The sequence below is a fragment of the Thamnophis elegans genome, chromosome 15, assembly GCF_009769535.1.
Source record: "Thamnophis elegans isolate rThaEle1 chromosome 15, rThaEle1.pri, whole genome shotgun sequence".
Classification (NCBI taxonomy): domain Eukaryota; kingdom Metazoa; phylum Chordata; class Lepidosauria; order Squamata; family Colubridae; genus Thamnophis; species Thamnophis elegans.
In genome coordinates, this window is record NC_045555.1 from 41,537,206 (window position 1) to 41,563,896 (window position 26,691).

General features: G+C 41.5%; 1 protein-coding gene across 1 annotated transcript in view; it reads right to left on the reverse strand.

The window, feature by feature from the left end:
• The window catches only part of PRKG1 (protein kinase cGMP-dependent 1), an 847,569-nt gene that overhangs the window by 17,349 nt on the left and 803,529 nt on the right, over window positions 1-26,691 (reverse strand). Inside the window, exon 10 of the mRNA XM_032231578.1 lies at window positions 22,213-22,309. Coding sequence (XP_032087469.1) covers window positions 22,213-22,309 — 97 coding nt within the window. The remainder of the gene's footprint in view (window positions 1-22,212; window positions 22,310-26,691) is intronic.

Sequence of the window (26,691 nt, forward strand, 5' to 3'; positions counted from 1 at the left end):
CGTTGTAAAAAAATAATAAAAATAAACCAATCCTAGTGAAAAAAAAAAAAACTTATCTCTTGCAGAGAGTTTCAATATTTAAAAAATAATAAAAGGTTTAGCCATTTGATTTCATTTCACCAAACTGGCAGAGGTAGTTAAATTAACTTAATTAGAGAAAAAATAGAATATTTATCTGTGGTTGACTGAAATTCTTTACGTTTATTAAAACAGAACAAAATGCACTTATAGTTTGGGGTGTTTATAGTTAGAAACAAAATGGATAATAGAAAAAAGAAGAATGTTGCACAGAGATTTGTACCCATGACACACTGCTTATGGAAAGATGGTTTGTTTATATTTTAAAGATTGAAAATAAATAAAAACTTTATATTTTTTTTTAAAAAAGAATGTTTATTCAACAGGAACAGTGCAACTGACAGATCAGAACGCACGCGCCACCTGACAGCTATTTATACGGATAGCTGTCAGGCGGCCAGCCAATGGGAGAGCCGCGATTCTCCCGCCGGCAGCCAGCCACGCCTGGACCAATCGGGTTATTGCGAGGCGTGGCTTAGCTGCCAGCTGCGTCAGGCAGACGCAACACATACTTTGGGTTAAAAAGGAATGCCATTTGACAGTTTTGAAGGACTGTCAAACTCATGTCTTACCTATTATGGTGCCCACTGTCCACTTTATGGAACACTCTCCCACTTTAGATAAGGATGAAACAAAACCCTGCTTATTTTCTTAAGTCCTTAATGACTTGGGCCTGGGCCTGGTACCCTAAGTATGTGCATGGACCTAATTTTTGGTAATATTAGTGATACAGTTATATGATTTATTCTCAGCTGCTATGTAATCTAAGTTTTGTCTCATTGTAATTCTTTGTATTTTCTTTTAATTTTGTTCCCTGCTGAGAGTCATTTGTTGAGATGGGAGCCATACATAAATGAAATACATAAATAAGCTAAACCTTGCAAATTTTTCAGAAACAACCTTACATCTTGCTTTGAATAACTCCTTGTGATTTCTGCTAAATGTGGACTGAATAACAAACAGCCACAAGAGAACAGCATTAAATGTAACCTTGATTCTCTGTCTCCCCTTGCTGATATCTGGAGCACTGGGGTGAAATATATAATAAAGTTAACATCTCACCTTTTTTGTGGTAGATGGTCTTAGTTAAAAATAAATTAGCCAACATACAGAAACATGAGAAAAGCTGCATCCATTTATTTTCAGAACTGCTCTACATCCTCTTATATCATTTCCAAAACTCTGCACAGGTGTTTAATTATAGCAAAACCATAGATAGCTTTTTTACACAGCCGTCAACATGCATTCCTATTCTGCTACCTTGTTCTCAAGGTGACCAAGTGAGATTAATCTCATGAAACCTGGTATTTAGGAAATATAAATCATGACCACATCTACTGTGTACGTTGTGTAAGCAACTGATCTTGGCAGGCCAGATTTACTGGGAAAGATCAGAAGCATTGTGTCTGCTAAACAAACAAAGAACAAAATAGCATCATTGCATCTATATTTCCCCAGAAAATGGGGAATGGAAGAAATGCTACCTTCACTACAGGAAATGATATGTCATTATTGTCAATCATTGTTTTACCATTTACACGGAGAAGGATACCATAGCAATAGGCAATAGAGAACAGCAGCTTATGTCTTTTTGCACTCAATTTTTTTATTGGAGAATTAGGAAGGGGTCTATGGAAATTCTCAGTCATCCAGGTCTTGGTTGTTCCGAAGGTGCTTTTTCAAGACGCAACTGGACTTTCTGGTTTTTCTTTGAAGACATTTCGCTTCTCATCCAAGAAGCATCTTTAGCTCTGACTGGATGGTGGAGAATGGAAGGATTTATCCTCCTTGAAGGTCATTTGCATTCTTTTAGAGAGTCATTGAGGCCACTTGGAAGTTTATCTGTGTCCTCAAGGTCACCTGAATAGTGTCCATGGGTGTGGAACCTGGAAAGGACTGTGTCCTTTCAGAGTTCCAAGAAGGCTCTACACCTATTTGCATTACTCATGTGATCCTCAGGACACAGACAAACCTCCAAGTGGCCTCAATGACTCTATAAAAGAATACAAATGACCAGTTGTCTGCAAGGAATAAATCCTTCCATTCCCCACCATCCAGTCCGAGCTAAAGAAGCTTCTTGGGTGAGAAGCGAAATGTCTTCAAAGAGAAACCAGAAAGTCCAATTGCCTCTTGGGCTTTGGAAGGTCATATAGATATAGCGCATTATCATCTTCATCAACAATAATTTGCATATAGAGGCGGTTGAAAGACATACAGCCTCATAGTAGAATTATAAATTTAAATTATTAAGTAGACAGTTAGTCCAACAAAACAATAACCCAGCATCATACTTAACCTAGATGGCCTATCAGGCCTGTCATTCTGCTCCACAGCCATGCTTTGCCTGATACTAGTCTGCCATGGAACCTGGGGGGGGGGGAGCTATAGGGATTGGATTGGATTGGATTTATTACATTTATATGCCGCTCTTTTCCCCAAGGGGATCAGGGCAGCTCACAATTCAAATCAGGGAAGGGGTGACAGGGAATAAAAAAGACGAACATAACAATACACAATTTAAAAGCACACAACAGTCATACCATTCGAGGGGGGGGGCAAAAGCTCTTTAGCCCCAGGCCTGTCGGAACAGCCAGGTTTTAAGGGCTTTGCGGAAGGCCTGGAGGGTGGTGAGGGTGCGAATCTCCATGGGGAGCTCGTTCCAGAGGGTCGGAGCAGCCACAGAGAAGGCTCTCCTCTGGTAGTCGCCAGTCGGCATTGGCCGGCGGATGGAATTCGGAGGAGGCCTAGTCTGTGGGATCTAATCGGTCTGTTGGAGGTAACTGGCAGCAGGCGGTCTCTCAAGGGAGGAGGGAATAAGGAGGAAAAGGGTAACTGAAACTGTGCATGTCCTGCTGTCCTGTGAGAGAATCTGGTTGCTTCAAGGTCAACAGATGAAACACACTGGCCAGCCCGCAAAAGCAGTCTGCTTAGAAAGGAACAGTTGCCAAAATAATTTGTTTGAATCTAATTGGACACTAAGGGATAATCAGGGGGAATGGGGAAAAGGCAACAATCCGCTTCAAAGTGTGAAAACCAGCTTTGCTACACTACTTGGATGCAGTAAAGTATACTTTTGCTAACAGTGGAGTCAAGAGTCTTTCTTTCCTAACTATCCAAGTTGGGACAGCTGACCTGGCCCCAGTCAGCCCTTTAAATTTTGCAGGTGAAGTAGAGTCAAATCTTATTTTACCAGAAGGCTATTCCCAAATAAAAACGCCAATATCAAGGACCAAGCACTTTGCCATTCTATATCTCAACTTCTCAATTCGTAGATGTGGGGAACAGCCAGAAGCATTTCAAGTCAACCATGTTTGACTGATCAGGGCAACTGTGAATGGAGAATGTGGTTCTGCAAAGTATCCAAATGCTAGGTATGCATTTTTTACATGGTTTATGGTTTATGGTTTTATTATTTATAGGCCGCCCTTTTCCCTGAGGGGACTCAGGGCGGCTTACAATATATAGGGAGGGGAGTACAAGACAGTAAGACATAAAACACATAGTAAAAATAGTACACAACATTCATCATTCGGGTGGGGACGGATTACGATCTTTATCCCCAGGCCTGACGGGATAGCCAGGCTTGAGGGCTGTGCGGAAGGTCTGGATGGTGGTGAGGGTACGAATCTCCATGGGGAGATCGTTCCAAAGGGTCGGTACTACTGAAAAGGCTCTCCTCCGCGTGGTTGCCAGTCGACACTGACTGGCGGATGGAACTCGGAGGAGGCCTAATCTGTGCGATCTGATAGGTCGCGAGGAGGTAATTGGCAGGAGGCGGTCTCTCAAGTACCCAGATCCACTACCATGAAGGGCTTTGTGGGTGGTAAGTAGCACCTTGAAGCGCACCCGGAGATCAACAGGTAGCCAGCGCAGCTCGCGGAGGATAGGTGTTATGGGGAACCGAGGTGCACCCACGATCACTCGCGCAGCCGCATTCTGGACTAGCTGAAGTCGCCGGGTGCTCTTCAAGGGCAGCCCCATGTAGAGCACATTGCAGTATTCCAGCCTAGAGGTCACAAGGGCCCGAGTGGCCACTTAAGACATACCCGCTCAGTCACATGACCACATGGCCACTTAGACACACTGCTCAGTCACATGACCACCTAGACACACCCAACCAGCCAGTCCAGCCCCCAATCTGAGGACCGTGAATTGGCTCCCTGTTTAAACAGTTTGAGGATCCTTGCCCTATACTTTTAAAACTTGTGGGTCAATTGCAATTCCTGCAAAAAAAACCCAGCAGTTTTGCAGATTGGTTGAGACCGTCAACATGACGTTTTGTCAACATCACAAACACACCTGCAAGGATGTGTCTATTTAGGAACATTTATCAGAAGGAATTATGATCTGAGATTTGTAATAATCTGAAAGATTTGTCAGGTAGTTTATTGTAAAGAGACGATAAGAGCTTGTCAGATAGAATTGGCTACCAGCTATGAGAGCAAGAAAAATATTTTGAATCTGTCAAATGTAAGAAAAATGCCTTGACCAAATACTTGCCTTCACAAAAGCAGGGAAATGTTTTTTGTTGGTTTCTACAATATCTAAATCAATAAGAGAGTGTAATTTTGTTTTTAAGTCAATTTTACATGGGGTTTAAGTAGGTTTTATGTACATTATACATAAAATCAATATTGCTACTAAAATTAGAGAGGACATTCTCTCACATCTGTCTTGGAATTTCTGTTTTATTTACTTAATGTATGCATGGTTCATTCAGCTTCACAGAAAATGCTTCTTTGCTGAAACCTCTCTATGCACTTACTCATTTACTAACGCTCATTCTGTTCAAGACATGATATTTTTCTTGTAAGACAACTGCAACTGAAATGCTGATGCAATGTATGAATTTTTAAACTAATAATGCAGATTTTCATTTCCCTGGATTGTTCAGCAGTGATTTAAAAAAAGGAGTGATTATCTTTACAATGTTCTGTAGATCATGGAGTCAGAAATTCTCCAATGTCTCTGAATAATTAATCAAAAGAAGTCTATATTATGCCTTTAATCAAGATAATGAAAGGTAATCTGATAATACCAAGAGAGATGTTATCTGAGGTAATCTTACATTGCTTGGAAGATCAGAAGGAGGAGGCAGAGGTGGCTGGTCTATGACAGATGAGGCAACCTACTCTATCAAGCATAATTGCCATCTTACTCCATTTTAAAATTTGCACTTTATACAGTGATTTCGTCTTACCTGTCACATTGTATTGGACCTGGGTACTTGAGAGACCGCCTGCTGCCAATTACCTCCCATAGACCCGTTAGATCGCACAGGGTCGGCCTCCTCCGGGTTCTGTCTACCAGCCAATGCCATCTGGCTACCACCCGGGGGAGGGCCTTCTCTGTAGCAGCTCCGGCCCTTTGGAATGAACTCCCCACGGAGATTCGGACCCTCACCTCTCTCCAGGCCTTCCAGAAAGCCGTCAAAACCTGGCTATGCCGGCAGGCCTGGGGTTGATGAGTTCCCCTCCCCTCTCGACTTGTATGGCTGTATGACTCTTGTATTTTAATTACGTGTATTGTGTTTGTATCCCCTTTTCCCCTTTTGAGTTGTTCCCTGAGTCCCTCCCGGAGAAGGGCGGCATACAAATAAACTAAATCTTAATCTTAATCTTAATAAAGGGTGCTTAAAACTGATCAGTATCTTCAAATAAAGTAAAATAAAGAAGGAAGCGGGTAAGTATTTTACAAAGGTTTGTTTAGGGAGAAGAGTGTGGTCCTTAAGTCAAATAATGCGGTGATTTCTCAAGATCTTTTAGAACTCTGTCACTCATCAATCTTGCCCTTGAATATTAGATGAGGTCTAGAAATGGCGCTGACATAATTAGCAATTATTTATCTCCTTCCTGAAGGGTATGAAAATTAATGACCCACGCAAATGAACTCTATACTTTGGCACAGTTCATGAGCTTTTAGCCCTATGGTAAGGGTTAACTCATTTTTAAATATTATTCACTCTGAAAGGATACAGAGTGTTAAGAGTGATCTCAAGACTACATTAAAATAAAGATGAAATATGGGCTAGCATGGATATACTAGTCCCCAGCATTTAGCAAGAATAAGTTTAAAATTGTTACTATTTTCTCTGCTTATGCTGTACAGTAAAGCTCCCTAAAACATTAATGCAATAGTAAATAATTATGTATCTTTATTTCTGTCCTTAAATATTTAAAAGTTTTTTTTAAAAAAATGTTGGATTGCAATTAATAGGCAACAGTTTTAAACAAATTATCACTGGAGTTGCAAACATTTTGGAATGCAATGGACACCCATTCAGCTAATGTCTCCAGTGCGAATAAATCAATATGGAATATTGCAATGATTTGATACAGCAAGCTGTTCCTATCCAGCCTGCATGAGGTTAACTGCACATTAGAAATCAAATGTAAATAAGGGTATATCCAACAAGCATTACCACTGCCATGGTTTTTATTTTGAAGGTGCATGCTATTTGTTTAAATTTGCATATCATATTTGAAAATCATATCCTTAATTTTGTGATTCTTTCATATGAGTCTGTGTGAAGAGAATTTTTTCAATGAGTGCTCTTTCCTTCAATTATTCTCCAAGAATATTGTTTAAAATTAAAATATCAGGTTTTGGTCAGGTATTTACCCCTGTATGTTAGAACTCTACCTATTGAACAAATTTCATCATGTATTCTCATTATGGATAGTGACTGGTAAACATAGCTGGCAGAATAATAATCAGCTAGAGTTTGCAAGTTTCTGAAATCTCTCTATATAAAAGCCAAGTACCACTCACTCATCACAAAATCTCCAGAACCGTAAAGCCTACAAACTTGAAATTTGGCACATATGTTCCTCGTTGCTTCTAGGTGCTAGCTAAGAAAGGATTTTTCAAAATGACCATCCAATCATTTCTACACATCTTCACAGCCCTATTGGTTCAGCCCCCCACAATAGTCCAGGTTTCTCACCTTACCCTTTGGGAAAATTAACTGTTTGCCCCCGCCATATAATGATAAGAGGCTGAGATGATGATGGGGAGTTACCCAGTAATTCAAATTCCACATTAGGTTAGTACACAATAAAACATTTTGTAAATCTTAAATAGCAATAGCAATAGCAGTTAGACTTATATACCGCTTCATAGGGCTTTCAGCCCTCTCTAAGCGGTTTACAGAGTCAGCATATTGCCCCCAACAACAATCCAGGTCCTCATTTTACCCACCTCGAAGGATGGAAGCCTGAGTCAACCTTGAGCTGGTGAGATTTGAACAGCTGAACTGCAGAACTGCAGTCAGCTAAAGTAGCCTGCAATGCTGCATTTAACCACTGCGCCACCTCGCTCTCATAGATGGAGATTCTATTCCATGAATAGTTTACAGAACTGATGCACTGCTGTGTTAATATCAGAACTACCAGTACTATACTGTATGTAGGAGCAGAAAAATCATAATATGATAGATTGTACAAAATTCAGTCCCGCTTCTTTAGGACAAAAAAGAAAGGAAAACAGTTGAAAATATGGAAATCTCTCTCTCTCTCTCTCTCTCTCTCTCTCTCTCTCTCTCTCCTCCTCCTCCCTCCCTCCCTCCCTCCCCCCTCCCCCCCCCCCTCTGTGTGTGTCTCTGTGTGTGTTCCAGCATAACTCTGGAACGCCTCAAGCAATTTCAACCAAACCTGGTACACAGATAACTTACTCTCTGGAAACAAATACTGTGGGGGTAAGACACTCCTAACACCCCTCAGGGTGTGTGTTCTGTTAAGTTACAGCCTGTTGTGCCTTAAATGGCTCTACTGTACTGCTGTAAAATGGCTTCTACTGTGCAGCACAGTGAAGTTGCCATGGTAATGGCTTCACAGTACTCCACACGGGGGCTCCCTCTGGCAAGGGGGAAAATCCAACATTAGAAATTACATTTGGTCTGGACATTTTCCCCTTATAAATAAATACCCGGGCACACCTAGTTTTCTATAGAATTATTAAGGAAAATGGATTATTTAGGAATGGGTTTCAGTATTGCATCTTCATTTAATATTCATAATGATTCAGTTTTCAGATTCCTTGGGTTCCTCGCACAAGATAAGACATTTTGTTCCAATTGCTGCAGAAAGACATTTCAGTTTTGATCTTCCTTGCTCTGTTGTGTAAACAATACCTTTGGCTTTATCTCCATACTGAGGGGAGATTTTTTGTGATTGTAGCACATTTATATTTAAAAGGCTTTTGTTTCCTTGTGGAGCAAATGTATTGTAAATGTGGCTGGGTCTGAAAGATCCACATTGGGCAACATTTGGCTTTACTACTGACTAATTCTAGATCTGCTTCTCTTCTGAAGCCAAGATGATTTCTGTAAATTTGTTCTCAACTCAAAACCTCTACAGTACAACTTTTTGTCAGTAATTGTAATCTCCAGTTAGTTATCATCAGTGTCATTTCTTTTTCTTTTCATTTGAATGCATTCCTGGACTTCAACAATGTAGACATACTGTTGACTGGCAAGACTGTTGGTGGCGCAATACTGGAAGAAGGAAGACTTGCCTACAACTCAAGAATGGACATTGAAAGTTACAAATTTAGCCGAGATGGCTAAAATATCGGCATATCTTAAAGATCATTCAAATGAAAGATATAAACGAGACTGGAAAAAATGGATTGACTATACAAAACAAATATGGGACTAAGAAATTCCAGATAGCCTATGCTTAAGATCAGGAATGATATAAACTGTTCAAAGTTAGCGTAGCAAGAAGAAGCGAAGATCAATGTAGAGATGTTATTAACCCCCCCCTTTTTTAACTTCTTTTTTCTCAATATATTTTAGACTGTGTTTGTTAAAAATCTATACCGTGTACGGGCTATGGGAAGTCGGGGGGGAGGGAGGTGGGGTGTTGGGGGGAGGGGGGGAGGGAGGGATTTATACTAGGTTAGAGACGATGTGTTAGATTTCAATGTAATGCGACTTCACATGTTTTTCTTTAATTTCTCTGTAAAAATAGGATAAGTTACATTGACATATAGTGGAAATACACCAAGGGGAGGAGGTGGGATAGAAGAAAGATGGGTAGAGAGGGCGGGAGAGAGGATGGGAGGGAGGGTGAGAAGGAAGGGAGGGAGTGGATCAGGAGAGAGGAGTGGTAGAGGGGAGGGGAAGTAGGGTAGAGGAGGAGGATGAAGGGAAGATAGAAAGTTGGAGGGGGTGGAAAAAGAGATGTATGGAGAGTGGAAGAGGTATATTGGGTTTCTATTTTTTGGGGTATTGTTGACAAGAGGAATTGCTGTGATTATTGTTTAATGTGGTATGGCTCCGGCTATGCACAGTATATATGTGAGTGTATGAAAATGAAAAAATGGAAAATAAAAACCTTTTCAATGAAAACAATGTAGACATAGCATACGGACAGCCAAAATTAGCAACAGCTGTTACTTATAGCAGGACCTAAGCAACACCAGACACGTACAGCGTCATATTAATAGTAGTAGGGATGAACTGCTGGATTAGCAGAGGCAATAAAGATTCCCCCCCACCCCACCCCGGCACAAGAACATCACGTAGTCTCAGCAGTAAATAAATCTATCTGGTTGGAAATATTGTATCAACAGTCAATGATTTTTAATACAGACTTGGAAACTGTCAGCTAGGGGAAATCACAAGTTCGTAGTGATGTTCAGATTGATCCAGTTGGAAAAAAACATGTGTTATTGTTCACCAAGTTATCAGAATTGCAATAACAGTTTTTTCTCGGGGCCATTCCAACTATCTCCATGTGGACTGCAGAAACAGCCGTTCTTGGGTATGTTAGTGGAATGGTTCCACCACAAATCCGCGAAGCCCTTCTGCGCGGAGACATAAGCGCGAAGACTAAATCACGCCGTTCTAAGCGCTAGGGAAAAACGGGACCCTACCGCGATGACATAATCGCGGAGGGCAAAATCGCGCATTCCCAAGCACTCACTACCCTAACCCTAACCCTAACCTAAACCTAACCCTAAACATAACCCTAAACCTAACCCTAACGCTAACCCTAACGCTAAACCTAATGCTAAACCTAACCCTAACCCTAACCCTAAACCTAACACTAAAACAAACCCCTAAACCTAATCCTAACGCTTACCTTAAATGAAGTCGGCTTTCTGCCGCGGCGCCGTTTTAAAGCGCCCTTATGTTGCCGCGCTGTTGTCGCGGCGGTGATGACGCGCGGCTTTAGCGCCGTGATTTTATCGCCGCGATTTTGACCAGCGCGATTTTGTCGTGCCACGTAGTGGAATATGAAATCCATGTATTCTTGCAGTGATCATCACACACCTATAAATTGTCTCACAGAGTTAGAGAATACCAAGGTGTCTCTTATAATTATTATAATCTTATAATTATATAATTATATAATTATAATCTTATAAGGGTGTCAAAACATGACAATTGCACACACCTATAGTACAGGTGGTCCTCAACTTACAACAGTTCAATTTAGTGACCATGTTCTGATCTAGGCTTCCCAAGAGCACGCAGCAACCTCCTTGTCTCGACAAAAATCTCTTTTATTAATTTACTGTGAATTCTTCTGATTCGCATTCAACAAAGTCTTTCAAGGGGGATTTACAGTCACAGACCTTATCTGGCTTGGAGAGCTGCCAGGCTGATCTCTGCAAAACTTGGCAAGGAGTCTCCGAGAGTCACGAATCAATGAAGCAAACTAACTGCCTCCTGCAAAGTCCACTCCCCTTTTGCTCTTTTACCATTCATTGTCCACCTGTGGCCTTACTCCCAAGTTGACCCATGTTATTTAGCTGTTCCCTTCTTCTGGCAAGCACACACTGGGAACAGAATCCAGCTGTTCATCTGCCTCACTGATGTCTAACTCTGAAGGCAGCTGATAACTGGCACTGGCCCCGTATTTGCCTCCGACGCAGAGCCCTCATAAGAGCCTTCCCCAGACTCCAGGACTGGCCCATGTTCCTCCCCAACCTCCTCACTATCCGAATCTGCAGCCAGCTCTGCTGCCCGCTGGTGGGCCACAACAATAGCTTGTATGTCCGACTCTGAAGGCAGCTGATAACTGGCACTGGCCCCCTCTCTGCTTCCAACACAGAGTCCTTATCAGAGCCTTCCCCAGACTCCAGGACTGGCCCATCTTCCTCCCAACCTCCTCACTGTCTGAATCTGCTGCCAGCTCCACTGGCTGCGTTGGGCCACAACAGACTGTTCAGAGTTACAACGGCACACTTACAGCCATTGCAGCAACCCCATGGTCACGTGATCAAAATTGAGATGCTTGGCAACTGACTCATATTTATGATGGCTGCAGTGTCCCAGAGTCACGCGATCCCCTTTTGCGATCTTCTGACAAGCAAAGTCAACGGGGAAGCCACATTAGAGGCCGAGGTGGCGCAGTGGTTAAATGCAGCACTGCAGGCTACTTCAGCTGACTGCAGTTCTGCAGTTCGGCTGTTCAAATCTCACCGGCTCAGGGTTGACTCAGCCTTCCATCCTTCCGAGGTGGGTGAAATGAGGACCCGGATTATTGTTGGGGGCAATATGCTGACTCTGTAAACTGCTTAGAGAGGGCTGAAAGCCCTATGAAGCGGTATATAAGTCTAACTGCTATTGCTACTGCTATTCAGAAAAATCTATATAAAGAAATGGCACAACCTCTCGAGCAGCATGTTATGCTTTAATAATAATAAGTATCATGCCAGACGGCTACCAACTAATGAGCCTGGGAACACACACACAGACAAACACACACACACACACACAAACAACGGAAAGCTTTCCACAATCAATTGCTTTGACTGAAAGTTGGCCTAGGATAGTGATGGCTAACCTTTTTCTCATGTGCTGAAATAGTGCACATGCATGCATCAGGGCGCACGTGCCCACGCCCATAATGTGATGCGCCCCCCGCACATGCATGCAACACTCCCCATGCCCTGTTTTGGACCTAGCAGGCCTCCTGAAGCCCCCAGGGACCAAAGATGGGCAGCGGGGAGGGCTGCTGTACCATCCCTGTGCCTATTTTGGACCTAGAAGGCCTTCCTGAAATCTTCAGGGACCAAAAATGGGCAGTGGGCAGGGTGCACCATCCCCACGCCCATTTTGGGCCTAGCAATAATTGTAATTGTAATTTAATAAATTTATTGCCACCCAATCCCGTAGGACTCCGGGCGGCTTACAACGAACAAGACTAAAAAGATAAAAAGTTAAAAAATAGGGAAAGAGAAAACGGATTCAAAAGCAACACACCATACACTCAATCTGGGTGGGGCTGGACCTCGTTCATGAGGTCAACAGCCCCAGGCCTGCCGGAATTAGTGGCTTTTCAGAAGGCCAAAAGAGTGGGAAGGGTCCAGATCTCTGCGGGTAGATCGTTCCACAGGGCCGGAGCAGTTACAGAGAAGGCCCTCGCCTGAGGGGTCGTCAGCCAGCATTGTCCGGTCGACGGTACCCGGAGAAGGCCCAACCTGTGAGATCTTATCGGCCGTTGGGAGGTATGTGGCAGGAGGCGGTCTCGCAGATATCCGGGTCCTAGGCCATGTAGGGCTTTAAAGGTGATAACCAGCAACTTGAAGCGCGTTCGGAGACCGATAGGAAGCCAGTACAGCTCGCGGAGGATAGGTGTAACATGGGTGTATCTAGGTACACCCAATATCGTTTACGCGGCTGCATTCTGGACCAACCAACTCCGAACACTTTTCAGGGGCAGCCCCATGTAGAGCGCCTCCCTGAAGCCTCCTGGCACAAAAATGGGCTGAAGGGCACCCCCCTGCACTCCCCGCGCATGCACACGCATCTCCCACATGTGTGGCAGAGACCCGAAAATCAGCTGGCCAGTGGGAGGCGCACGCACATGCACGCCGTAGCTAAGATGGGTGACGGCTCACATGCCCGCAGAGAGGGTTCCGTGTGCCACCTGTGGCACATGTGCCATAGGTTTGCCATTACGGGTCTAGGAAAACAGGTTACAATTTGAAATGAAAGTTTTAGGTATTTCTACTATTCAAATGTTCTGCATTTTTATAGAAACGTCAGCAAATTGTAACCTTTTCTCCATTACAGGTAATCCTTGACTTACGAGCACAGTTGAGCCCAAAATTTTTGCGGCTAAGTGAGACATTTGTTAATGTCTTGCCACAGTTGTTCAGTGAACCACTGCAGTTGTTAAATGAGTAACACGGTTGTTAAATGAGCCTGGCTTTGCCCATTTACTTTGCTTGTCAGAAGGTCCCAAAAGTGATCACATGACCCCAGGGCACTGACCATGGAGATGCTGCAGCAAGGGTCGTAAGTGTGAAAGAAGGTCCATAAATCACTTTTCTCAGTATTGTTGTAACTTTGCAAGTTAGTAACTGTACAGGATTACTTGTACAGCCCTAACTTTCCCCAAAAGTTGAAGAAACATGAGTTTCTTGGAATAGTTTAATTAAACACAGGGCCCTTCACACAAATGCCCTTATTTTTTGACAGGAAGGTCACAGTATTTTCCATTACAAAGAAAATCCTTTGTGTTTGGTTTCTAAGAATAATAGGGAGGTTCCCAAAGTTTAGGATTTCACCTTCTCAAATATATTTTTTTTGAAAACCTGGGCCAAGGTATAACAAAACACAGCACTTCTCATCAACAGAACCAGTGGCCTATTTGATCAGATAGAAAAATAGGACCTTTTGTATTTTATTTTTTTGCCACTAAAGCATTGCTTGGCTTTTCTGAATTTTAAGACCGGAACTCCAGTTCAGAGCAGCTGAGATGCTGCATTTCAGAATAAGCTGGAGCTTTTTCCTTCTGTGGAAGGGCCAACCAATTTCCAAGATCAATCAGCTCACTCATCTTTGTGAATCTTCCTGACATATTATTGCCCAGAACATTTATTGAGGACAACGGTTTTTCATTCCTAGTTCTCAGCATTTCACATGGGCAGAGGTGAAGCCAGTCTGAGGACTACAATCAACACGAGGTGGATGTGTTTTGGATCAACAACAGCTGGAAGATCATGGGTTTCCACACCTCTGAAGTTCCAGGACAGGGTGGCTTCAAAATTTCAGCAACGGGTTCTCTGCTTGGTTGATGGGTGGGCGTGGCCAGTCAGTCTCCTGCACCATGGTGGGGGAGGGGGGCGTTTTCGCCTTCCAACAGGCTCCAGAGGCTTTCCTTGAGTCTCTGGAAGGGCAAAAAACGGTCATCCCCTGGGCCTGGAGGCCTCCCAGGAGGCCCATTTCCCCCCTCCCCGAGCCTCCGCCCGGGCCCTGCATATATGTTGCATCCAAAATGGGCCACATGGAGACTCCTGGAAGGGATGGGCAGGGCCAGCCGGGGTGGGATTTGGAGGTTCTCCGAACTGGTCATAATGTTAGCTTTGGGTTCTCCTGAACTGGGCGAACCCATAACAGCCCACCTCTGCTTCCAGGCCTTTATGAATCGAAAGCTATTCTACAAATACCAAATGTTTAAAGGATTGGTGGGAAAAAAGAATGTCTAAACGGAAGGGGAAATAGCATCATTTGGAACCCTTATAAAGTACCCGCATTTGTGTCAGGATAATTGCCCAATAAGAGCTTTGTCGGGAAGAGCCGAGGTGGCGCAGTGGTTAAATGCAGCACTGCAGGCTACTGCTAGATCAGCAGTTCAGCGGTTCAAATCTCACCGGCTCAGGGTTGACTCAGCCTTCCATCCTTCCGAGGTGGGTAAAATGAGGACCCAGATTGTTGGGGGCAATATGCTGACTCTCTGTAAACCGCTAGAGAGGGCTGAAAGCCTATGAAGCGGATATAAGTCTACTGCTATTGCTAAGCTTCAAAGTCTTCTAGTACGTTCTTACAACAAAATGTTCTTCAACTCTTCCAATAATATGCTCTTCCTGGCACGTTTTGACACATTAATAGGCTCTACCTCCTCAGTTTTGTCCCTTGGCTTCAATGCCCTGACAGGATTATGGCTCACTTGGTAGCTTTCTAGAGTTTCGGCTCTGATAATACAGACTTATCCAATGTGAAGATTTATTCAGCTTCCTTTTCCAATGGGCATTTACACAGAGGCCATTGGGATTTATATTAGCTTGCCTCAGTCTGGTGCTTGTCCATAGTTCTGCAGACAACAGCTTGAAGAATTTTCAAGTACCACGGATCTTGGAGAGTTTTGATCTGAGGTAGCTGCTGTAGTTAATTTTTAGTCCCAAGTCAGGAAATATATATTTATTTCTAGGAAGCTGTTAAAATAGGATGTCTGATTGGTCTTACATTACTACCTTTTTATTCAGCTGGGACTGAAACATGAGACATATACTTCTGGAAATAGACCTTACTTATTGGAGTCTAGATTTGTGATGGGAGTGCTGACCAGTCTGATAGCTGGGTATATCGTGAGCAATCTAAGTTATCCTTTTTATATTTGTATTTGTATTTATTTGTCTTGTATGCCGCCCACTCCCGAAGGACTCCGGGCGGCTCACAATAGACAAGGGAAAGGGGAAAACTGGACAAAGACTTAAAAACAAAAACCGCAACATTCACAATTTCCGTGGGCTGGATGTTTCATAAGCCCCCCCGGCCTGCGGGAGCAGCCAGGATTTGGTGGCTTTGCGGAAGGCCGGGAGGGTAGTAAGGGTCCGGATCTCGACGGGGAGATCATTCCAGAGGGCTGCAAACAGAGAAGGCTCTCCCCCGGGGGTCGCCAACCGACATTGGCTGCCGGATGGAATCCAGAGGAGACCTAAACCTGTGAGATCTAATCGGTCTATGAGAGGGTAATCGGCAGGAGGCGGTCTCTCAGGTACCCAGGTCCGATGCCATGTAGGACTTTATAGTAGCGACCCAGCACCTTGAAGCGGATTCGGAGGACTAATGGGTAGCAGTGCAGCTCGCGGAGGATAGGTGTGGCGTGGGTGTACCTGGGTGCACCCACAATCACTCGCGTGGCTGCGTTCTGGACTAACTGAAGTCTTCGAACACTCTTCAAGGGCAGCCCCACTGTTGCTCTTAATATGGACAATAAAAGAAACAACAGTTGTAGTTTGTTTTTGTTTACCTTATGAAGGAACTGATACCTATTTTGATGGTGATATAAGCAATGTTATATGCTTTGAGTTTTTCAAATGGTTTGCATTGACTGTGAATTGGCGAAATGGCAGTGATTTGGTATGGTGGTGGAATTTGGCATTAGGTGACATATCTGAATACTTCTCCGACTTGAGGAAGTAGATTAAGGGTGTCAAACTTGCTGCCTGAAGACCAGATGTGTCACGCACTGGCCACGCCCATGCCCGGTTTATGAAGGGGAAAAAAGGCATGATACGTCATGTCACGTCGCTGTGATGACACAGGTTTGACACCCCTGCAGTAGATGAACTTCAGAAATGTAAACAAATCACCTCTTGGAACTGTTTTGGAGCACAGTGGCAAAGAAATACCAGCAACCGACAAAGAAATATCATTCCTGCCAAATGGATTAGTATATGTAAAGGCCAACTGCGCCCACAACAGGTATTCCTCGGCTTACGACCACAAAGATGAGTGAGCTGATTGATCTTGGAAATTGGTTGGCCTTTATGTTATTAAGTGAGACATTTGTTACGTGCGTTTGCGCCTTTTAACGACCTTTCTTGCCGTAGTCGTTAAGTGAATCGCTGCAGTGATAGGGTAGTGACCTGGTTGTTAAGTGAATCTGGCTTCCACATTGACTTTGCTCGTCCAGAAGGTTGCAAAACGTAATCACATGACTCTGGGACACTGCAACCAGTCATAAGTATGAACCAGTTGCCAAGCATTCTGAATTTTGATCACGTGATCGTGGGGATGCTGCAAAGGTCATAACTCTGAAAAATGGCCATAAGTCACTTTTTTAGTGCCCTTGTAACTTTGAACATCACTAAATGAACTTTTGTTAATGAACTATAATGCTATGCTTTTTCATTTAGATCAATGTTTCTTCACTGTGGCCAGTTTAAGATGTTCAGGGTTCAATTAAATGAATGATTTAGATCAGTGGTTCCCAAACTTGGCAACTTTAAGACTTGTGGACTTCAACTCCCAGAATTCTCCAGCTAGCTCTTCTGCTTGGAGAACTCTGGGAGTTGAAGTCCACAAGTCTTAAAGTTGCCAAGTTTGGGAAACACTGATTTAGATCAATGTAGAGGGCAAAAATGAACAGCCACCTTGAAAGCAGCATTTTGCTTTTTTCCGTTGGAGTGGATGGCAATTAAGTTGTTTTTTCCAAACATTTCTTCAAAAAAAAAATATTGATTCCTGGCTCTCCAACTAGAATATGATTTGAAAATGGGTTGCCAGCATTTCAAGTACATTTTCATGGAAGGGGAAAGAGCTTGGCAGAAGAAGCGAGTGTTTTCTAGTTTTGTTTTGACTTCAAAATTTAAGTGTGGTTTGTTTCTCTTTGCTCCAGCGGCAGTAGTATTTGTTTATTAAATTTATGTATTAAATATATATGTGACTAATCTCATCTCTGAGGCTACTCTACGTGGCTCACAATCAATAAAAATATAAAGAAATATGAACACATTAAATGAAATAAATACTAACACTAACATTGGTCCAAAATGAACAAAGATGGAAAAGAAGAGAGGAAGATGTACATGGGGAAGAGATAGCAATAGCAATAGCAGTTAGACTTATATACTGCTTCACAGGGCTTTCAGCCCTCTCTAAGCAGTTTACAGAGTCAGCATATTGCCCCCAACAAACAATCCGGGTCCTCATTTCACCCACCTCGGAAGGATGGAAGGCTGAGTCAACCCTGAGCCGGTGAGATTTGAACAGCCGAACTGCAGAACCTGCAGTCAGCTGAAGTAGGCCTGCAGTGCTGCATTTAAACCACTGCGCCACCTCGGATCTTCTCTTAGTCCAATAACTACCTCCAAAACTGGGGGTCTAGGCCAGTTGGCAGAGCAGGTCTTCAGGCCCTTGGGGGAGCCCACAAGGGTGGATGTTGATCTTGCCTTGGGAGACACCAGGCTTAAGAGGGCAGGAACCATGGCCGAAAAGGCATTTGACAGAATCTGGCAGAAAAGTATATGCTAATATTAAGTCAAAATGATACTAATCCCATCTGTGATGTCTTCTAGCAGTCAAATCATTGCTATTCAAAGAACATTTAGGTTAGTAAATGACTGGAGGTCACATTTGGTGCCGAACTATACCTTAGTAGATGATGGGATGGGACCCTATTTGTTGCCAACCAAAGGACAGCGCTAGAAGAATCATGCAATAAGTTACAAGCATTAAAATATCCTTTTGTCTTGAATGAGCCCAAAGAATCCACTCTGCATCTGATCTTGAGATTAAGCATAGATCCTGCTGTTATACAAACATGATCACATCAAGAGACATTTACATTACAAAAGCTAAGACTGCCATCTAGAATGGATCTGACCTACAGATAACCTGGGACGGCATTTCTCAACATGGACAACTTTAAGATGTATGGATTTCAGTTCCCAGAATTTCCCAGTTAACATGATGGATCTACCCATCTTGAAGTTGCCAAAGTTGAGAAACATTGGTCTAGGCATAGAAAGAGCCTGTTTTAATTTAATAAACAGAACATTTATTATGCAGAGTGGAGTACTGTAGAAGTATCAAGTTATTTATTCAGATACAAATATATCATCGTAATCTTCTTTGTCTTTCAAGTAGGTTATTGTTCCCCTAAAATGTTGGGGAACAATGTAAAAGGGACTTGGCCAAGGGACACTTCTAAGAACTGAGGATGGGAATCCAGCCCTCTCTTTTTACATATTACTTTCATAGCTCCTAAGCTAACAGATTCTGCCAACCGTTTGAGATGCAGAAAAGGTCAAAAATAATACCCAGATAGTGATAATGCAATATGAAACTAGGGTCAGATTCGGAAAAAAAAGTAGAAAACTCTATGAATACTAATTCAAGTCTACTGGGAATGTCCATTAACTTATAAAGTCAGCAAATTCCCCAAGAGAGACCCCATTACTCTGTGTGACAGCTCACATTTTTCACTAAACAGGTTTTATGATATGGCTTCCTATGGTTTTGCTTCCCTCGCCCCCAAAAAAGAATCGTTACATGCTCCCCGGCTCAACAATTCAATTCTAATCATTTCAAAACTGATAATTATTTAAACGCCGGTCTCATTTAATAGACATGTACTCACAAATGTATTCACACTTGTTCAGAGAATGCATTTTAAAAACAGTGGATACCGACAAATATGTTTGGTGTAGTATTCCTGCATTCATGCAAGCAAAAACTAAACATTAAACCACAGTTTGTGGATGCTTGATAGGCAGCCCCAAAACATTATATCTGAACCAAGGGCACATCAGCATTCACTGTTTATATGATATTGAAGTTGTACCTCAGGATGGGAGAATTCCCTCACAAAATTCAAGATCAGCTATAAACAGTATTTAAATAATAACTATTATTTTTACTTGTGTGTTTTATTTCAATTTTGCTATTGTTCTGCTAGAGACATATTAACTTTTTAATGTTATTGTGCTTATGAAAATGATGTAGGTTGATCTCTTTAATAAGCTGGTGGTTCTCCCAGCTATATTTCTGTTGCAAAGTAGGAAAATAGAAATGGCAAATCTACTGTAGAATATATTCCGTGTTTGTCCTGGTTTCATTTTAATCTACCCTGCTGTTTAGGAAGCTAAGAAAAAAAAAAAGCAATTAAAAGTAAACTTTGACTCCTGTCCCTAAATGGAAATTTCAGTGCGCTTCACTTATAATTTCCTTCATTTCTTTTCTTTTTTAAATATCTCTTTCCAGTCAGATAATATCTCTCTCTTCTCTCTCTCTCCTCCTCCCTCCTTCCCTCTTCTCTCACACATACTTTCTCTTTTCATCTATCATCCCCCTCTTTCTGTCTATTATCTATCTATCTATCTATCTATCTATCTATCTATCTATCTATCTATCTATCTATCTATCTATCTGTTTATCTATCTATCTATCTATCTATCTATCTATCTATCTATCTATCTATCTATCTATCATCTATCTATCTGTTTATCTATCTATCTATCTATCTATCTATCTATCTATCTATCTATCTATCTATCTATCTATCTATCTATCTATCTATCTATCTATCTATCTATCTATCTATCTATCTATCTATCTATCTATCTTTCTATCTATCTATCTATCTACCTACCTACCTACCTACCTACCTACCTACCTACCTACCTACCTACCTACCTACCTACGACCACCAACCAACCAACCAGTATCTATTAAATTAAAAAATGATGGCAGGGACATGAGTAGATGAAATTTTGGGTTAAATATGCCTTGGATTACAGTGGTCTAGAATGCAGTGGTTACACAATTATGGCTACACTTTAGTGCAGTCATGTAACTCCTCTGCTACATGAGTCACACTGCATTCTATTGAGCTTCTGGGTACAATTCAAAGTGCTGGTTCTTACCTTCAAAGCCCCAAAGGGGCTTAGGCTGTCCAAGGTGCTAGCATCTTTCCAATGTTTTGCCCATCCCATAAAATCAGCTAGAGTGGGCATCTTTCCTCTCTCAACTTTCAAGAATACTATCTAAAGAGACTTAGGAAGCGCGCCTTCTTTGTTGATGATTGCTCTTCGGACCAACATCTCCAACAGATCTGGCCAACCCCGTGATCCTTTATATGAGCCTTGAAAACATGGCATTTCCCATGGCTCTGTGATAGGCTGGACATCTCCATGCAGATGTTATTAGAGTATGTCATTCAGCTGTAATGTACAGCATTTAGCAATAGCACTTAGACTTCTATACCATTTTACAGTGCTTTACATCCTTCTCTAAGCAGTTTACAGAGTCAGCAAATTGCCCCCAACAATCTGGATTCTCATTTTGTTGACCTGGGAAGGATGGAAAGCTGAGTCAACTTTGAGCCTTGTGAGATTTGAATTGCCAAATTGCAGTCAGCAGAAGTAGCCTGCAGTACTGCACTCTAACCACTGGGCCACCTCGGCTCCCCCCCGCCTCCCTATTATATTTATGGTCTTTCTGATTTGCTTTATGGCTGCTTTCAACATGTACTTTGACCAGAATCATTGCTGAGTTAATTTAATGAAACGCATCAGAACTTAAAAAATAACAATGGGGTTGCATTGCATGTTTATAAATTATATGTTACAATTATCTCACTTGCTGAATTGGCTAATGTTAGGCATGCTTACTTGTGCTACTTTTATGGAAAGGATATCCCTTTACTTAATAGGGTTTCCTTAAGTCTCCCGGTGTCATATTCCGGGAGTCCTCTTTACTGATGTCAGCCAGTGGGTTTACATAATTGCACAAACAGTTACTCAGCTACATTTCACTTTCTCTGAACAAATATTTATATTGCCAAAGGATTAGATTTAGCAAGAAAAACTACATTTTGATTGTTGATATTTTCCTTCTCTGCTTTTGGCTACATATAGCTCAACATAATTGTATTTACATTACCTCTATAGCTCATATTCAGTATATTTAACAAAATGTATATCTTTACATCTGCCAGGTAAACGCATAAATAAAGTAGTTTAAAAACAGAATATGCAAAACTGAACGATAAGTTAAAAGTTCACTAAAAGATTGTCATTTATTTCATAATTCCTTTGCAAGTTTGTAAATGCACTTTGAATTTAGTTGTAAATACCAAGAACAAAGCAAATAGCATTAAGGAAAAATGTCTGTCTGTCTGTCTGTCTGTCTGTCTGTCTGTCTGTCTATCTATCTATCTATCTATCTATCTATCTATCTATCTATCTATCTATCATCATCTATCTATCTATCTATCTATCTATCTATCTATCTATCTATCTATCTATCGTCTATCTATCTAATCAGATCTTCTTAAATTCTATCAGAACTCATAGGAATCCGTGTTTTAAAATATTGCTTGAGCCATGTCTCATCCAGTTTTACTATGAATAAAAGCATATTAGAAATTACATACCAGTCACAGGATTTTTTTCAGTTTCATTTTTATGTACTACTGTATAAAGTTAAATAGAAAGTTCTGCAGTGGTTGATAACTTTATTAACCTCTCTTTATAATATATATCATTCCTTTTGTAATGGGACGCAGTATTTACCTCAAGTGAGCAAAACCAAATAAATAAATAATAAAATAAAAATCCCACACAGATTTTGCGCTCTTAGAAATTAAAAAAAAAAAAGTTACTTACCAGTTCAACTCTGCCAAAACCTCCAACTCCAAGAGTGTCAATGATGTTGAAGTCACACAGCTTTAGGTTGGCGAAGAAGGCAGCTTCGGCTTCGTATCTGGATTTTTTAATGTGAAAAAATGGAAATTTCTTAGAGGTATAGACATGGGTGGTATGTAATTCTGTTCCAAAATGAATTACGCGTTGACTGGAAGATACCACCTTAATTTCCATCTTTGTTGTCAGAAAGTTTTTAGAATTCACATTCTAAATCTAGTGATTTCTCTCTCTCTCTCTCTCTTTTTTCAGAAGCAAAGAACCAAATGTCCGGATAGCATATCTGTAATGTGACCATTTTGTGTTATAATTCAATTGCACGTATTGATTGAATTTCACATCTTGACAGTTTTGTTTAGTCTTCCGGTGAAGATTTTTTCATTATTTTTTTTTTTTTAGTATTTTGCGAAGATAAAAAGTCTTTCATATGAGTTTCCCTTCTGCAGAATTTCTATGAACGTTTATTGAAAGTGGCAGTTCATTAAAGGTCCCTGGAGAAAAATCTCAGCTCGGGTTTTATAAAATCAGATCCAATAAGCTGAGAAAATGGTATACGGCCGCTGAAAGGAATTATTTCAGGCACAAACTACTGTTTCTAAAAGAACATTTTCCTATACCCTACATCTTTAAGCTTGTGGTCCTTAAATCCCGGAGTGTCCCCCTTTAGACTGTGTGAAGTAGCTCTGAATAAAAATGTACACAGTACTAGCTATGAAAGCCACCTGAAACTGAACACATGCACACATGCCAAAAAATAAGTCTCCCATGGATATACCCCTCAAATATGAATCTCTTAAAATAGGGTCTTGCTAGGGATTATGATATTTTTAGAAAGGCTATGAGGGTAAACTGAGGAGGACATTCCATCTACTCACTGAACTTTGATATGGGAAATATCTTGCTGGGGAGGGAGGGAGCGTAACACACGAACAACTTTTCTAACGATACCTCTGTTCTTCAGAACGGAGTGTTCCAAAATGCACATAGAAAGATAATGCTTTTTTTCATTATTTTCAAACTGGCTATTCGTAAGATTAGCAGGCTTAACCAAGGGGCGCAATGAAGTGAAAATCAATGATGAGTTCTTGGTCTACAATTGTCTTACTTTCATTATTCCAAAGTAATGTAGATGTGTTTTTCTATCATCCTCGCTGGTAGGATTTGTTTTTTTTTTAAAAAGCGCTTTGCTTTTTTTTTTTTTTTTAAAAAGTGTTCATGTTTTATGTAAAAAGCAGTTTATAAACCCAAATCTGCTGGATCTCTAAAGAAGGTCGCCAACTGTATGGGACGAATATTGTTTGGGAATATGGAAGACTCAAGTCCTTATGTATTCATCTTGAAAATTCAACGCTCTTATTGTGAAGATTAGGATTAGGATTTATTTCATTTATATGCCGCCCTTTTCCCCGAAGGCGACTCAGGGCAGCTCACAATTCGGTCAGGGAAGGGGGTACAGACAGGGGATAAAAAGACGAAACATAACAATACACAATTTAAAAACACACAACAACCATACCATTCGAGGAGGGGGGCAAAAACTCTTTAGCCCCAGGCCTGTCGGAACAGCCAGGTTTTAAGGGCTTTGCGGAAGGCCTGGAGGGTGGTGAGGGTTCGAATCTCCATGAGGAGCTCGTTCCAGAGGGTCGGAGCAGCCACAGAGAAGGCTCTCCTCTGGGTAGTTGCCAGTCGTCATTGGCCGGCGGATGGAATTCGGAGGAGGCCTAATCTGTGGGATCTGATCAGTCTATTGGAGGCAATTGGCAGCAGGAGGTCTCTCAAGATTAATTTTGTACCATAGAAATATGACACAGGGATGCCAAACCTGGGTCGTGACGTTGTTGTCACATGACGTATCACAACTTTCCCCCCTTTGCTAAAATGGGAGTGGGCGTGGCCAGGGGGTGACGCATCCGCCCCACGGGCCACGAGTTTGACACCCCTGCCATAGAAGGTATCTCCTACCAAGAAGCTCTGGTGGTGGGGCTAGATCTTCTTGAGGTGGTTTCCTGTAAGAAGAGATAACTCTTCCCAGTTTTAGAATTAGTAAGGAGGAGACCTTAAAGAAACAACATTTGACCATACATAGGTAGAGAAAGAATATATACAATTAAATACAAAAGGTTTTTTTTTTCTTGTGTTCCCCATTAAATTGAAAGTTTATTTTTGAAAATTGGTGCCTGAATGAGTAGGATGTCCCATGTCCACTTAAAAAAATGGAACTTCTCAATGAATCCAATGTATAATTTCCTAACAGCAAAGAAAGGACATTCCATAGAGAAATATACACCGAAGTCCCTGAAAGTGGGATCTATCATTTAGACAACTATACACAACTATGTAAAACTGCTTGCTGATACTTGCACCTTTCTGCTAAAAGACATTTTGACTTTGACATGACTTAAATGTCTGGTCTTTAATAAAGAAGGGTATGTAGGATGATATAGTGGCCCTATAGAAGACAAATGCCTTCCGTGGGCATAAGAGTCCATGAAGGCTATTTTAGATGCCCTTTAGGGGTGCAGGCTTCTTCTATTTCTTGTAGGTCAACTTGTTTTAGAATCTTCTAGTATGCAAATGGGTTGAGAGAGGTTCATTATTCTGTGCTGTCAAATCTGAGAAAGATGCTCAAGGTTTTGGTAATCAGGATGTTGAGTAGCAAAGTTGACCTTTTGGGGGTTTGTTCCCTAGGAAAGTAATGCTGTTTTTGCTTCTTCCTCTGTTCTGACCTCTTGGGGTATCTGGCCTAGAAAATTCCAAAAGTAACACCGTAGTGAACTGGATTACTATAGTATTAAATTATCCTGCAATGGGCTTAGTAAGGATCTCATTTAGCCACAACATCAAAAAGGTCTTCTGAAAAAAAACATAGAGAGCAAATTACAGTGGGACTTCGGGTCACAAACATTTCTGACCACGACCAAATCAGGTGCCGACCAAAAAATCCACTAGATGTTTCACTCTGTTCCTGAACACATCCTCAGATAGTGATCAAACACAACTGCAATGATTTTACCTGCCACACCGATTTTCCCTTCCCTGACTGTTTTTTGTGCGCGCACACATGCTCACTCAGTCTTGCTTCTGGTCACAACCAAATTGGATGCCAACCAAACTCCTGGAACAGTTTACGGTTGTGACCCAAGATTCCACTTTACAGTGAGTTTGTTGGCTCAGAGTCCCCTAAACAGCTACAATTAAATTAAATAACTAAAAGGCTAAGTAAAAGGGCAAAACAAAGAGGAAATAAAGAAAAACAAACGAAAGACTCATGTTCCTGACCAAATATAGAGAATAATAGAGATGACCTTGGAGAAACTATGAAGAGATGTTAGCAAAACATGATTTCAGAACAGAAAAGAAACCTATCCAGCTATTAATTCTCTAAAATTAATATTTTAGAGGCTTTCAAGATTCTGTTACTACAGCCTATATCAATAAAATATGTTCCTTTATTACTTTGGGAATCTGTTTCTAACCTGGTCTATGCTGAAGGACTAAATACCAAGGAAATATTTTTTTTAAAAAAAGAGTTTTATTATTTTTTAGTTACAAAACTAAACATTCTATCTTTCCTTAAGCAGTGTGTCGTCTGGGTACAAACATTTCTCTGCAACAATGTTCCTCTTTTGCCACATCTTTCATATTCATATTTACATTATTTCCCTACGTATTATAATATATTGAGCATTTAAACATTGTGGAACTCTCCATTTTTCTTCTTAATATCTTCTAATAATAATATCATATCAACATCATTATTTTCATCATACACATACTAACAGTGTTCATCTTATTTATTTTCTTCTTAATATCTTCTAATAATAACATCATATCAACATCATTATTCTCATCATACACATACTAACAGTTTTCACCTTATTTATATCTCTATCTAAGTGTATTATCTAGATCATATGATTGATTGGCATAACACATGAGTATGAACATGCTCTGATTCCAGTGAGAGGGATCTTTATTGGAAAGATGTGAAAGTGATCGCCATCACAGCCCCAGTATTTTGGGTCTAGAACTGCAACATAAAAGGGTTGCTTCTTCGTTCCTCTTTTTTTGCCCTTTCCTGGTAGGATTGGAGGGGAAACGTCCTAGAACAGGAGTGTCAAACTCAAGGCCCGTGGGCCAGATTCGGCCCATGAGATGCTTAAATCTGGCTTGCAGGACTGGCCCGTGGTGCCTCTGGCAGTCAAAACAGGACAAGGCCCCCAGCACCCCATTTTGGCCAGCAGAATGCTGCAGGTGGCCATGCAGACCGAAAATGGGGAACAAGTGGGCCTTGTGTGCCCCATGTGCCCTATTTTGGCTGGCAGGGTGCTGCAGGAGGTGTCCATCCCATCCTCCCCCCAGCTGGTTTTCAGAGAACTACAATGCTGATACAATCCTCGAAGAAATCCAGTTTGACACCCCTGTCTTAGAACGTGTGATGGT